The sequence below is a fragment of the Protopterus annectens genome, chromosome 2.part2 (genome assembly GCF_019279795.1).
Source record: "Protopterus annectens isolate FY-2018-M chromosome 2.part2, PAN1.0, whole genome shotgun sequence".
NCBI lineage: Eukaryota > Metazoa > Chordata > Ceratodontiformes > Protopteridae > Protopterus > Protopterus annectens.
The window spans coordinates 346,146,815-346,162,025 of record NC_056730.1 but is presented as its reverse complement, the minus strand read 5'-3'; the positions used below and the strand labels follow the sequence as shown (position 1 = coordinate 346,162,025).

The window sequence follows — 15,211 nt, the reverse complement described above, 5'->3', positions numbered from 1 at the left end:
TCAGCAAGGTGCAAATGGACTCATGACTTACTTGCCTTATAATTCTTATGATCCTATGATCTTTTTGTTATGGGATATTATGTCTATGTATTTATTTTTTGCTACATGCATAATTACAGAGGAACCTACTGGACTATCTTAAAAAACTTTCCATAAAAAATACAAACACATTAGTGTAAATAAAAAGTATACAAAATAAAAGGATCATATAGTTGTGCAGCTCAAGAACTGTTTGCAGTTGCAGAAGTCTAACTAAGGAATTTTAAACATTAAAGAAAGCAAAACTAGAAAACACAAAAACAAATTAGTAGTAATTCAAACAGTGGAGTAGTACTTTAAAATATTTCAAAACCTAACACTTTACCTGAATCCCTGCTTCTCCTGGAAGACCCTGGAAAATAATAATAAAATTAAAAATCTTTAGTGGCTTATTAGGTGCTGCTGAAGACACGATTGTGCATAGTACTAAGTATGCTTACATGTTTAAATACATAATTATAATTTTCACACAATAACAATGTGTCCATTCCTCAAAGGAGCAAGATGATGCTTTTCAAGCCTATATTTGTGTTGATCAGAGCACATCTGCGTATTAAATGCATAGCAAATACCTATACAGTGGATACACACATATACATGCACATGTATCACACTTATGTCCTTACCACAAAGTCTGAAACAAGTACATACATCCAAAAAATGTATAACTCTTTATTTTAGTCCGTGAGAGGGCTTCTGACCAAATGCATGAGTAATTTTTTGGCATTTAAAAATTTTTTATGTAATCCATTCAAACATTTGTTAATCAGATGGGAGGGCAGGTCAACTGACCCTTTTCAGCCATAATCCAGGCCAAAGGCATATAACCCAGGCCAAAGTCATATCAAAATAATAGTGTAGATGCAATTAGTAGAATTTAAGAAACCTCGGTGTCCATAACAAACAGTTTTCATAAGTATAACTAACAATATAAAACCACAGCAAGCTGCTGAAATAGCAGGTAAATGAAACTAGTATGCAGTTATTAAGTGCTTTCTTCTACTTTTATTCTCAGACCTTCTTCAGAAACTAAAATATATGCTTTAATGTACACAATCATACACAGTTTAAATGTGATTATTTATACAGAAATGAATATTAAGGCCTACACGTTACATATGCAAGTCTGTAAAATGTGAGAATTTGGTGTTGACAGACTATGTTTATAATGTGATGTTTTAGGAAAAATTGAATAAAGAAAGAATAAATGATAAAGAAAAGGCGTTAGTCGATGTAATGCACAATCTCAAAACAGTGAGCCTCAACATTCTGTAACCTTGATGTTCCCCATTTCCCTGGTCTGTGGTTTATTTTTGTTTGTTTTCTAACTGGAATTGAACTTTTACAACTTGGTCCTAAGCCATAGGTATTGGTGTACAGCAGTAAATCCACCACTCAATATATAACATACAGGATTGTGATCAGGCTACCGATCACAACCTGTATATTATGTGTTCTCTACATGAATGCCAAGATATTCACCTCAAGAGCAAAGCTCGGAAGGTGAATCTTGATATCCTTGTGAAGAACATATAACTAAGGGTTATGATCGGAGACCTGATCACAGCAATCATAATTCTTTACCTGCTCCAGGTACTAGATTACAGAAGAAAAAGCACTAAGTGTTTTGTCAGCTTTCAAAGCCATAAAGCACTTGGCAAATACTCTCAGAAAGATAGTGTAACACAGTCCCTTATCTTTACACTTACCTACTATGCTTTTCAAAAGTCTAGATTTTCACAGAATGTCCTGATTTTTTGTCTTGTATGCTTGATCTGTTTGTTGTTTTCAGGTAAATCACTGAGGATTGAAGTAACTAAATAATGGCAGACATTTGTATCATTTAGAAAATGCTGCTAACAACAAATCCTGTTATTCTGGCAACTTTCTAAGTCTATACAGAGGAAGTCATGGATCCATTATCAGCACAGACAGCAGGGCAGAACCAAATCTTCCCTCTCATTTATTGGTCAGTACAGACAGATATGTCTGCCTAGGGTGAGACTGACCTTAACAAGGTAAGCACGGAGAGCTTAACATTTGTTAAGATCGGGTCTCATGCTGTAGTAGTGCTTAAATGATTTGAGGTTTTTCAGGTAATGGAGCATAATCACTGTGCTCCATGCACTACAAGGTATTAAAGGGAAGAAAATGGTGTGACCTCAGGTCAAACTTAACGGCAGGCTATCAATGGACTAATAAGCATTCGTTTGTATAATTCCATTTACAGGTTCCTTGCATCCTTTTTTAGCATATGTTATAAAATCTGTTGTGTGTCTTTGTACATCATGAAAGAGTTCCTCCATTTCTGACACATCACTTCCCTGATTGTCAAACTAATATAATCTTCTACAGCCTGCTATTTCCTCAAGAATTTTAGCCAAGTCTCTGGTCTGAGATTATGCCTTAATGTATGACCAGCTAAATTTGTGCAATTTAATTAATTGTTTGCTTGCTTCTGTTTGTTTATTTGTTTTTGTTTGCTGGGAGGATCCATCTGAGAAGAGTTTGCCCTTCTTAAAGGAGGCTCAGGGAGAAAAGCTCCATCCCATTAACATTAAATCAGAGGGTATTTATTTATTTATTTTTTTGTTGCTATTGTTGTTCTTATAAATTATGCATGTTTACAGCATTATAACAGGAAGTTATTTTTAAATAAAAGTATAGCATTAGAATAGAAATTACAGTTGTTATAGCTAAAAGGATAAATAACAGATGCATACTTGTCAGATAAAACTAAATATACTTGGATGACATTTCTTGGTTTCAATGCTTGGCTGGGAAAGAAGAAGTAAGAATGTTCTGAGCGGCCTTAGGTCAACTGGCACCCTAGGCATAAGGGCTCCACGGGCCCCCCCCCCACCACAGCACCCCTAGGTATAAGGGCTCCACAGCGCCCCCCACCACAGCACCCGGTGCCCCCATCCTGGTATACCTACACCAAATAAACACTGAAAAAGCGCCCCCTGCTAGAGCAGCACCCTAGGCAGCTGCCTAGTTGGCCTATGCCTAAGGCCAGCTATGGAAATGTTAGTATAATTAAGAAGGATGTATGTAAAACAAACCTCACGGTATAGTACTCAGTATGTTAGGTGCCACTAGGATACAAGTATCTTACAGGATCATGTAAATTATGTTAAACAACTCGTAATCAATGATACATATGTAATATAGTGATGAATCTACTTAGGTCATAGTCATATAAAGATGTTTCTTTAAAATGGGAACCTTTAAATTCCCTTTTGAAAGATTCTGCCTGTGGGTTGATTTCAAACAAGATGGAGACTGAGCAGTAACGCCAACAATTTAGTTATTTGGAGTTCACAGGCCCATTCATAGATCTGGGAAGAATCACTGCAACAAACACACAGGGAAGGCAAAAGCTGACTAATATATGTGTCAGTGAATAAGCTGTATAAATAATTTTCCAAATGAAAGGGGAAATAACCCTATGCTTCAGTTATTGAAGCTAGTGAATGTATTCAAATGTCAAGAACCTGATTTCACTTCAATCAAAGCCCAAGAACTAGCCATAGTCATACTAAACATCTATTCTGACAGCTGTAAAAGCATAGCTCAGTACTGCCTTAAGTTTGAAACCATGCCATTCATTGCCCAGCACTGCACCATAGTCTAGGATTATGAATCTGTTTATATTAATGGCATAAAGCTTTAGCTGTAATTATATTCACCTGACTCATCATATGCTGATACAGTATGACCCATTCTGAAGCAGATGTCTCATGGTAGGGAATACTTTCTATGATGCTGTGTAAGTCAGCCACAAAAGCAACATCTTATAGGAATTCTGAGATGATAGCACCTCATAGGTAAAGCTAGACATATCTGCCAACCATTGTATCAGTACGGTTTGTGACACTTAATCATCAATTTGACTGCAAAGTCAGACCCATGACAACTATGACAAGTCTTTCTTCTACTATTTCAGTATGTGTGTGCTGATTTGAACAACGGTTTGTACTTTTGGTAAACTTTTCGCGACAGCTCAAGGAGACTATCCTGCCTCTGTACTGAGTTTCTGAATGCTGAGGGCCACGCAGCAGAACTTGTTTGAGTTGGCCAGTGTGATCTTTTGTGCTGCTGTTATTGTTTTTGCTGAGTTGCTTTAACTCAAACTGGTCTCTTCTTGCTGGCGATCTTGAGTCTTTGTATTGACTACAAAATCAGTCCCATGACAACTGTAGTTTGCTGAGCTATGCTCAGTGCCACTGTGTGGAGTATAACATACTAGCAAGTAGTTTATTTTCTGGTTTAGCTTATAGTTTTCAGTCATCCTGCAGCTACTACTCTCACAAATGATTCTGGTGTGCACCTGGTCTTGCACTGTTACTACATGAGAGATAAGGTCTACATGAGTGGTAGGCATCACAACCAGGCAGAGGTTATACTGCTCTGTTCTATTGTGTTCATCCATTGTCGATTTTGTGCACCCATTATCTATGAAGGTACCCTGCAGAGTGATTCTCTAACTCTGCTGTACTACGTAATATTACTGTTTTGTGAAATTAACATATTACTAAAATTATTGCTCTGACTTTATATTTTTACAAAAAGATTGCAGTCATCATCATCACTATTATCATAAACACCTTTTTCCCATATTCTTCATGGGGTCAGGGTGTTGCATCAGATGTTGTCATCTCTTTTTCTTCTTCAATGCCAGTATCCTACCTTCTACAATGATCATACTTGACTGTCACAGGTCTTCTTTCACACAGTCCAGCCATCACTTTGCTAGATGTCATTGTTTCTTTCTGCCTTCTTCCTGCCTGTCCCATTCTCTTCTTCACCAGATGGTCTTCTTCTTTTCTGCATGTTTGCCTAAACCGCACCAATCTGCTTTCTTTGACCTTCTGTGCAATTTGGGGTCTATATTAAAACATCGAAGTTTTAAAACTTTGAATGTTCTAATATTGACCCTAAAACAGCAAACACTGAAAATAGCGAAACTGCAGAACACCAAATTTTTTCCTAGGGAAATAATTTGGTTGGCCGTTTCTATGGCTTCGCTATTTTCAGCACTGTGGTGGAAAGTTACAAGTCAGGTTCAGGTAAGTGTGCGATTGTGTGAATGTTAGGGTTAGGGCGCGGGTTAGGTGAGTTACGTTTAGGGAGCGGGTTAGATGAGTTAGCGTTAGGGCGCGGGTGAGGTGAGTTTGTGATAGTGACAGACATTAGGGTTAGGGTGGGATAGGTAAGTTAGGGTTAGGGAGTGGGTCAGGTGAGTGTGCGATAGTGATGGATCTTAGGGTTAGGGTTAAGGTAAGTGGATAGATAGTAGTGTATGTACAGTTTAGTGTAGGGTAGATGTAGGATTTTAAGTGTATGTGTTTGGATTGCTGTTTTTTGGTGTGCTTGTGTTGTGTGTGTGTTTCTCGGAACAGCAAATTTTTTCCTAGGGAAAAAATCTGCTGTTCTGGGTGTTCGAGATTTTAAGCTTTCACTTAAAAGGGGTCGATGAATTAGTGTTCGCTTTTCTAAGTGTTTGCTAATTTAATATATACCCGCAATTTGAGCTTTTTGGACTTCTGCTTTGATATCTTCATTTGTCCATGTGTCTCATAGTATGCATCAATCCACCTGTCTCAGTCACTTCAATTCAGTCACCTCTAGCGCCTCAGCAGCTCTGCCTTCACTGCAAAGGTTTCTATACCATACAGTAGTACTGGCTGCATTACAGTTTTGTACTCCTTACTTCTCAGTTTCTTTGGTATTGTTCTCTCACTCACCACTGTGATGCTCTGTGCCAGTTGTCTTTGATGTCATCATTCAGGGTCTATATTATATGACTGAAACTTCAGGTAGCCGAATACTTAAAGATCGATCACTAAATGTTGAAAGCTAAACACTGCAAATGGCCACTTCCATACAAGGAAAGAATTTCCTTGGTCAGAAGAAAACAAAACAAACTTTTAAATCCAAATGAAGTGGGGGATTTTCCCCCACACCTCCCCTAACTGAATATACCAACTCCAAGATCATTCTAGTTTGGAGAAAAGGGCAGACTCCACATAATGGCCAAGCAAATTCTTTTCCTGATGAAAAATTTGCAGAAGTGGCTGTTCACAGTATTCAGCTTTCGACATTTAGTGATCGATCTTTAGGTATTTAGCTACCTGAAATTTTGATTTTATAAAACAGACCCATCATTCAAACTACCCTTTTCATCAACTGCACCTCCCAGTTACTTGAAGTAGCTAACTTCTAATTTCCCCCATTTGCTGCTATGACAACAGTCCACAGTTTCATCCCATGTGCCTTCAGTTTGCATCCCACTGCCCCAAAGCATTTGCTGCAGTTCTTGTTCAGAGTCTGATTGTAATGACATATGTCTGCATACTGAAGCTTTTCAGATTTGCCCTCGGGATCTCTTTGTTAATGAAGTTTATCACCTGTCTGGACAACACTGGGATCATTGGAGTCAGAGCTGAACACCGAGGCACATCCACTATAACTAGGCTGCTGCTCATTACTTGTGGGTGACTCTGAGATGCAAACACGCATCATACTTTTGGAATGAAGGAGGAACCCCACAGAGACAAAGGGAAACATGCAAAGTCTCTCTTCTCTCTCTTATATTTCATCCTCTGTCTTTATATAAGTGTACATCTTGTTTTGTGAAATTCTATAAATTGTTTCATGCCTATGTCTGTTACTTGTTCTGATATTTTATACTTACCTTTATGACTTGAAAATGGTCCAACTGAATCAGTGCTCTTCTCCAGAATCACAATATCTATCTATCTATCTATCTATCTATCTATCTATCTATCTATCTATCTATCTATCTATCTATCTATCTATCTATCATGTACCTTAAATGGTCTGAACAATGTAAGATCAACAGAAAAATATCTAAAAGCAAAAAGATTTAAACATAAACATTTCTAACTCAGAACACTGACAAAATTGAAATAATAAAAGGGGAGGGTCTATGCCTTAGAGTTTGGTATATATAATGATCAGGGGTTGTAGGGAGCACATGGGGCTTGGCTCGTGCAAAAATATTTAGAAAATGTGGTTTGCTTTTGTCGAATTTTTCAGAAGTATTGCACCCCACACCCCATGCTAATTATATATACCAACATCAAGGTTGAACAACACTGGGTTGTTGTGTCTTTCTGCTTTTCCCGGTTAGGGGTCGAACAGCGGAACTACGGTCCGCTAATGATTGGCAGTAGATTTTTACGTGCTGGCTTGCTGGACCTAACGCACAATCTTCAATGAAGGAATGCCCATTCACACATGTCGCCACACAGAAGACGCTCTAACTGAGAATCGAACGGGCAACGTCTAACTGTGAGGCGACAATGCTACCACAGCACCACTACCGCAGTATAAACCTTCCCCCAGTATAATAATATTTTTGTCAATCATTTTACTGTAAATCTTATGTTGCTTACATAATTTCAGGCATACCTAGGCATGCCTACCTACATATATATATATATATATATATATATATATATATATATATATATATATATATACACACAAACATATATTTGTTCCTTGGAACAGAAATGCACTGATGCCATAAACAGAAGAATGGTGTGTTAAAGAATTTCTTGGGATCATGGCAGGTGACTTTGGGATGGATATTAAAAACACTGTTGCGCAATGATCACGATGAAAATTTTTATAAAAAGGGTGGACAAGTAGACAGCATGCAGCATGGTAGCTCAGTGGTTATCTCTGATCTCTGTCTCACAGCTTCAGTACCTAGTCCTCTGTCTCGCAGCTTCAGGGTCTAGGGTTCAGTCTCAACTTCCCTTTGCTGCCTGTGTGCAGTTTTGGATGTTCTCTCTATGTATGTATGGCATTTCTTTTAATATGCTGGTTTCCTCCTACCTTCCAGAAGCAGTGTTGTAGCTTGGGTGGGACAATAGTAGGAGATGCACTGTATCCAAGCTGTTACAGGATAGGATAAGCACCTTAGATGCATTTCCAATTAGTCAATGATTCCACTGCTTACATGTATTTAAGGAGTCATGGGTGATATCATGGCTGCTTAAATTAATGCATTCCCTTGTTTGGCATGTGAGTAACTGTAGCAAGGAGCTAGTCTAACTTCTTTACACCACAATTATTAACCTCAGATGGCATTTTTTGTTTAGTCCTCAACTATGGAAGACTTTTTGTATGATCCTTACTCTTGGGTTGAGGAGGGGTGCTACTTTAGGGATTACATAAGATTCCAAATGACCTAGCTATGGCCCTGTTTGCTGATTGCAGGTCTAGATAAAGAAGGTCTCAGACAGACCAGTTTATTTACCCAGTTAAATAAATAACAAATACAAATGGTCTGAGATGGACAGGGAACCAGCCTGCTTTCTGAAGTGTGAAGCAATGATTTTCTATAAAGAAATAGTGCCACTGTTTGCCCTACACATTAACCAACATAGAATGAATGTAAGCATTTGTGTTTCACTACAACAGCCAGGTACTTGCAGTGTTTTGCTGTTTTTAAACATTATCTATTGGAATAGATGACAGACAAGATGCCAGCAATTTGGGTTCATCAGGAGGTGTTTTCAAAAGGCATAGCTTGGTCTTTCAGAAATTAAAGCTCTGAAACTTGTAAGTAAACTACAAAGGGAAACCTCGCAGTTTGTTATGCAGCTTCATTTATCTATGAATACAGCTACCTGACTGACCTTTTATAGAAATAGTAATGTCATCAACATACAAAATAATATTATGCTTGTAGATGGCATTAATACAAAGGAAAACAATGAAGGGTCCAGCAAATATATTGTAACACATTTCTATAGGTATGATGAAAAGAGTCTGCTATTTGGAAAGAACTCTTTCCTATTCTGTTGGATAGATAAAAACATTGTAAAAACAGATTTCCTAATTGACTATTCTATGGAATTTGGATTCTTTTATTAAGAGTTAATGGCATTTGAGATGGAGGTGAAGGCTTTGGTCCAGTCAGCAAAAAAAAAATCATTCCAGTTATGTGTCCATTCTCCAGGTTTCCACAGATGGGGTTAATTACTGAGACAAGGGCTATGGTAGTACATGGACTCCTTCCTGCCATTACTTCATACATTTGAGAATACTTTACACAGATTTAAGAAGCTGCATTGGCAATGCCTCCATTTGGAGGCTTGCCTTCACTACCAGGTAATACCAAGAGGTTTACGTCTATTAATTATGCCGACATTTGGAACTGTATATCCAGAACTATTGAGCAAATGGCAGATGATAAATCTGGAAACAAGTTTTAGATACATCAAGTTATTGACTGATTTTTTTTTTACACCAATAGAGAAAGATTTAAATTTGTCCATAGAAAAACAACAGAAAAAGTTGGAATTTAATTTTCCTGATGATATCGTTCCCAACAAACATTTTGAGTTATATCTGGCTATTTCTGCCTTAGACTCCTGCTTGGAGCAAATCAAAATGAAGAAAATAGTAAGGGATTTACTGGACTTTAAAAATGGGTATATCTTTGTTTGGCCCAAAAAAAAGGTGTGGCAGGGAGCAGTAAAGAACTAAGTGTACAAGATGCATCTGAAATGAATCCTGGTAAAACAGGTTCAAATAGAGTTAATGCATTGAATGCTATTAACAACGATGCTCTCAAAACGGTTCCTTCTGACACTCCAACTATGTGCAACATTGCTCCACAGACTACATCCAATACTGGCCACAAGAGTTTAATGGAAATGGGGATGGACATGAAGGCTTTGGTCTAGTCAGCAAAAAAAAAAAAATCATTCCAGTTATGTGTCCATTCTTTACGTTTCCACAGATGGGGTTAATTACTGAGACAAGGGCTGTGGTAGTACTCCACTTTTTGCAGAAGCCAAGATGTAAGCTATTCCATTGGAGTCTATAGGAATCAAGATATTAAGTTACCTGGGAAAAAACAAGCCTTTTAGTGTTTTCCCATTGATTATTGAAGTGTACTTTATACAGGTGTATTTCTTCTGCTTCTACAAAGGGAGGGGAAACTACCCTCTAAATAGAGAAAAAGAATGCATATGTCCCTAGGAATGTATAAGATGGTATCATGATCTTTTAAGAACCTTGGTAGGAACCATGTATTTCATAATTTTCAAAGCAAAACAATAGTTTTTAGCTAGTACAAAGAAATGGAGAGGAGAAAAGAAAAGAAGGGCAAAAAAGAGCTGCTGGTCAGAATCAATTATATATACAAGGTTGTTAGCAGAAAGTTGGGAGAGAATGTCATAGAGTCTACACATTGCTATGTGACAGTCAAAGATTCAGGACAGGCAAAGGGATTGATATTATGGTTTAGATTATTTGTTTGTTTCTTTCTTTACCAGGTTAAGCCTATCCCATTGATCTGAATGGAGAGATGACTAAACCAGCAAGCAAAGGAGACCAGTATTGCTGGAATTGAATTCATCCTCAAATCTGGTGAGTACCTTCACAAGATGGACCCTGTGTAAACTGTCACCAAAATGACACTGATATATAGAATGTATTTTATATATCATAAATCATGGACAGAAGTAGGTTAAAATTAAAAAAAAGACACCTGGGTGCATAAGTCCCAGGATAAAAAAGTGCCAAATCCTATTAGGTGCACTGGTGCCAGGACTGGAAAAAATCACAGTCTTGAATCCTCAAGACAAGCAAACACTCCATCAATGGAATTAGGCCAGGCACAGGGGGAGGCTGCACCCCCCCACCACCACATTGTAGAAGGAAGTATTAGTCCACAAAAATCACAAAAAAAGATCCATAAAGATGAAAGAGTGGACTATTTAGGATAAGAAAGAAATGATGTATAGTTACTATTATGCAAGAAGCCCAGAAATTCTGGAGAGAAGATATACAAAAATATTAAGAGAGAAATTAGAAGAAAGAAGAATATATATACAAGATAAACTGTCAAAAGTTTCAAATGCAAATTTGTGTTCATTACTACATCACATTCATGAAAAACATTATATAGACCGAGAAACCTTGGGCCATTTGCAAAAAGAAGCAACAGAGGAAATGCAAAAATATAAAAAACAAATTCTAAAGATTTTTGAAAGGTATAAAAAGAAATATGGACACAGGAAAAAAAGAAAGATATGTTATGGTACAATATTTATGCAGAGGAGAAAGCCAAATGAATTAATACAAAAAATCAGCCCCAGAGTTAAGTAGAAACAGGAGCATCAGGAGACATCTGAAGAATATGGACATGGGAAAGAAAAAGAGATTTAATGTGGTGTAATGCTTATACAAAGGAGTATTACACCACAGTAAATCTCTTTTTCTTTCCCATGTCCATATTCTGCAGATGTCTCCTGATGCTCCAGTTTCTACTTAATGTGGTGTAATACTTATGCAAAGGAGTGACTGCGGTGGTGGTGCTGCGGTAGCGTTGTCACCTCACAGTTAGACGTTGCCCGTTCGATTCTCAGAGCGTCTTCTGTGTGGCGACATGCGTGAATGGGCATTCCTTCGTTGAAGGTTGTGTGTTAGGCCCGGCAAGCCAGCACATAAAACTCTACTGCCAATCATTAGCGGACCGGAGTTCCGCTGTGGCGACCACTAACTGGGAAAAGCCGAAAGACACAAACAAACTTATGCAAAGGAGAAAGCAAAACTAACCAAAGATATTTGAAGGGAATTAAAGGCAAAGGCATCCAGATATGGAAAAGTTTACAATTCTTCTTCTTCTTTCGGCTTTTCCCGGTTAGGGGTCGCCACAGCAGATCATCTGTCCACTCATGATTGGCAGTGGAGTTTTACGGTGTTGAGTTCCCAGCCCGATGCTCAACCTTCCACAGAAGGCACACACACACACACACACACACACACACACACACACACACACACACACACACACACACACACACACACACACACACACACACACACACACGCACTCACACCTAGGTCCAATTTAGAGTATCCAATCCACCTACAGCATGTCTTTGGGATGTGGGAGGAAACCGGAGCACCCAGAGGTAACCACGTGGCCACAGGGAGGACATGCAGACTTCCCAGAGAAGGCACCCCACCCAAGGATCAAACCGGAGAACCTCTTGCTGTGAGGCGGCAATGCTATGGAAAACTTTTCAACAAAAAAAAAAAAAAAGGAAAACAAAGAGGAAAAGTAGAAAGGAGTATTAGTAATGGAGAAGTTAATGAAATAGAAACTGAGGTTATGGAGTACCTGCTAAGTGAAAGATTTAGTGTAGAAAATCTAACTCTGATAACATCACAGCAGGATAGAATAATGAATCGCCAAATTAAGGAGAAACCAGTGGAGCAAGAATCATCTAATCAGTTGCCATGTGAAGATACTTTGGAGCCTTCAGTAGGAAACCAGTATAAACATTCAGTTGAAGTTGCACAGCAAGGGAAGGAACAGGAAACTATGGCATCTCTGGCGATGTCAATGTTGTGGAGTGATAGGCCAGTGAGTTCCCATATGTAAGAGGATTGATGACATGGGATGAAGCTGTAAAGAATATGGCACAGGAAGATGCTCTGGAACTTTTTACAGAATGCCCACAGAAAATGGAAAATAAAGAATGTGTCTTCAGCTTAGAAGAAAATGAACTAAGGGGAGAGTTGCTTGATTTAATAAAGATGGATAGACATATTAAGATCAATAAAATAAATAGATTACAGAAAGTCAGTAAGACCCAAATGTTAGAAGTCTGATAAAACAAATGAACACAGTAATCAGAACTGTGATTAGAAAGTCATGCAATGTAACAGAAGTAAATTAATAAGAGACAAAGTCTTACCACAAAAACACAGGGCAGGAAGGGAAAGGAAGGGGAAATTCAAATGCCTTCATGGAAGTATCGAATAGAGAAAACTATAAAGCAATTAAGACAAGAAGTATGACTGTTAGAAAAGTATTGAACAGGGAACAGATCAACAAAAATACTTAGAAAGACAGACATGATAAAATTAATGCACAGTAACAGAACAGATCAGGATCTATCATACACTTTTGAAAATAATAAATTAAAGATTTCAACACAGGCAGAAAAACTTAGAAAATATGCGAATAGGTATAAAGAAAAAGTACAAAAATCAGCAATTTATTGATGCCCCAAAAAGTTTTATAGAGAACTGGGAAACAAGGCAAAAGGAATAGAAACACCACTAAAAAAAAGAAGAAATAGACACATTTTAGAGAGAATATCCTGTGGAACATAACAACGATGCTGAATGGATAGAAGTAAAAGAAAGAGTAAGAAGTTTAAATGCAAAGTATATGAAACGGGATAAAGTAACAGCCAAAGAAATTGAAATTAAATTACGAAAAGCTCCTAATTGGAAAACCCAAGGCCCAGATGCAGTACCTAACTTCTGCCTAAAAGTGTTAACATATTTATGTGAAGATTTAGTCATGAGTAAGAACTATTTATATGCGTACCCCGAAGAGATGCCAACCTGGTTAACAACAGGAAAAACAATACTTCTCTTTAAGAGTGAACCTGCAAACTATCCTAAAAAACTATAGACAATTAATTTGCCTTCTGACGATGTATAAACAATACGCTGGAATTGATGCCAACAGAGTTTATAGTCATTTAGAAGAAAACCCAATCATGGCAATAGAACAAAAGGGCAACAAAAGAAAGTCAAATGGAACAAAGGATCATTTGTTGTTAAATAAAGTTATAATGGGAACTGTAAAAAGGGGAAGAATCTAAGTATGGCATGGTTAGACTACAAAAAAGCACTTGACAGCATCCTACATTAATGGATAAAATGTATGATACACCTTACAATGATCAATTACATTACAGTGATCATGAAACACATTAAGCTATGATAAAAGACAAATTATTATTTAGGAGATAAAAATTCCAAGGGGATATTCCACTCTAACTCTTTGTCACTGCTGTTCTTTTGTCTTGCCCTTAACCCGTTAAGCTATCTACTTAACAGATTAGATCATGGCTACAATTTAGATCCCAGAAAACAACAAGGTGTGTGCACTTCTCATCTTCTTTTTGTGGATGATTTAAAATTGTATAGTTCATCAGATGAGGAACTGAAAGCACAACTACAAGTGATTGAAACTTTCTCAAATTATATTATAATTTGCTCTTATAAATGTGCAAAAGTGACCTTTAAAGCAGGAAAGCTGCAGCACCAAGAAAATATCAGTTTCGGACAGGAATGTGATATAAAAGAACTGGAGCAAGAGGAAGTGAATACATATTTCAGAACTGATGAAGGATCAACAACAAAACATGAACAGATGTGAATAAAATTTAGTAAGGAATATTTCTGAAAACTAAAATTAATACTGAAAACAGCTCTGCCATCTAAGAACAAATTCCAAAGTATAAACCACTTTGCTCTTCCTGTCCTAACTTACAGTTTTGGAGTGACTGACCGACTCCAAAAGGTAGTGGATAAGTTGGACAGGAAAACAAGAATAATGATTCATGCTTATCCAATGATTTATAACAATCAGTGTATATCATGATTATATATTCCCCTCTCTGAAGGAGGTACAGGTCTCCTCGAAAATTGATTACACGTATAGATCTGCAATCGTAGGACTGCATACATATCTGCTAACCTCACAAGATCCAAATATAGTGAAAGTTTTAAAACTTGAGGAGAATAAGTCTAAAATGACTTCCCTGCTTAGTTTAGCAGAAGCATATCGGTGTCAAGTGGGAATGGAGATCAAACCAGAAGTGGATAAAAATAAAACAGCAACTGAATATGCCAAAAAAACAAAAGAAAGAATAAAAGGTGAAGGATCACATGAGAAGGCAAGAAATACGGAAAATGCATAAATATCGTTGCAAGTATAGAAAACTCTTGAAACAACCTCATGTCAATCAGGACCAAATGCAGGAATGGTTAAAATGAGGAGAATTTAAACCAAAAGACAAAGGGTTGATATTGGCAGCCCAGGACAGTGGACTACATACACGTCACTGAACATATGGGAGAAACAGACAAATGCAGGTTTTGTAAATAGAAATGGAAATAGTTCCTCATCTTTTTGCTGGGTGTGATACACTAATGGCAGGACTGTATACTGAAAGGTATAATAACGTGGCAAGACTGTTGTATCTGGTATTGTGCAAACATTATAATATTGAAGTAGCTGAGAAGCATTGGAAACATTAGCCATAAAGCATTACAGAAAATAATGAAGTGTATATCACATCGGATCACC

General features: G+C 37.5%; 1 protein-coding gene across 1 annotated transcript in view; it reads right to left on the bottom strand.

Annotated features, from left to right (window-relative positions):
• COL19A1 (collagen type XIX alpha 1 chain) overlaps positions 1-15,211 on the bottom strand; it is a gene marked incomplete in the record, with an annotated part of 3,251,042 nt that overhangs the window by 778,815 nt on the left and 2,457,016 nt on the right. The window contains 1 exon segment of the mRNA XM_044063894.1: positions 365-391. Within this exon segment, the coding sequence (XP_043919829.1) occupies positions 365-391 (27 nt within the window).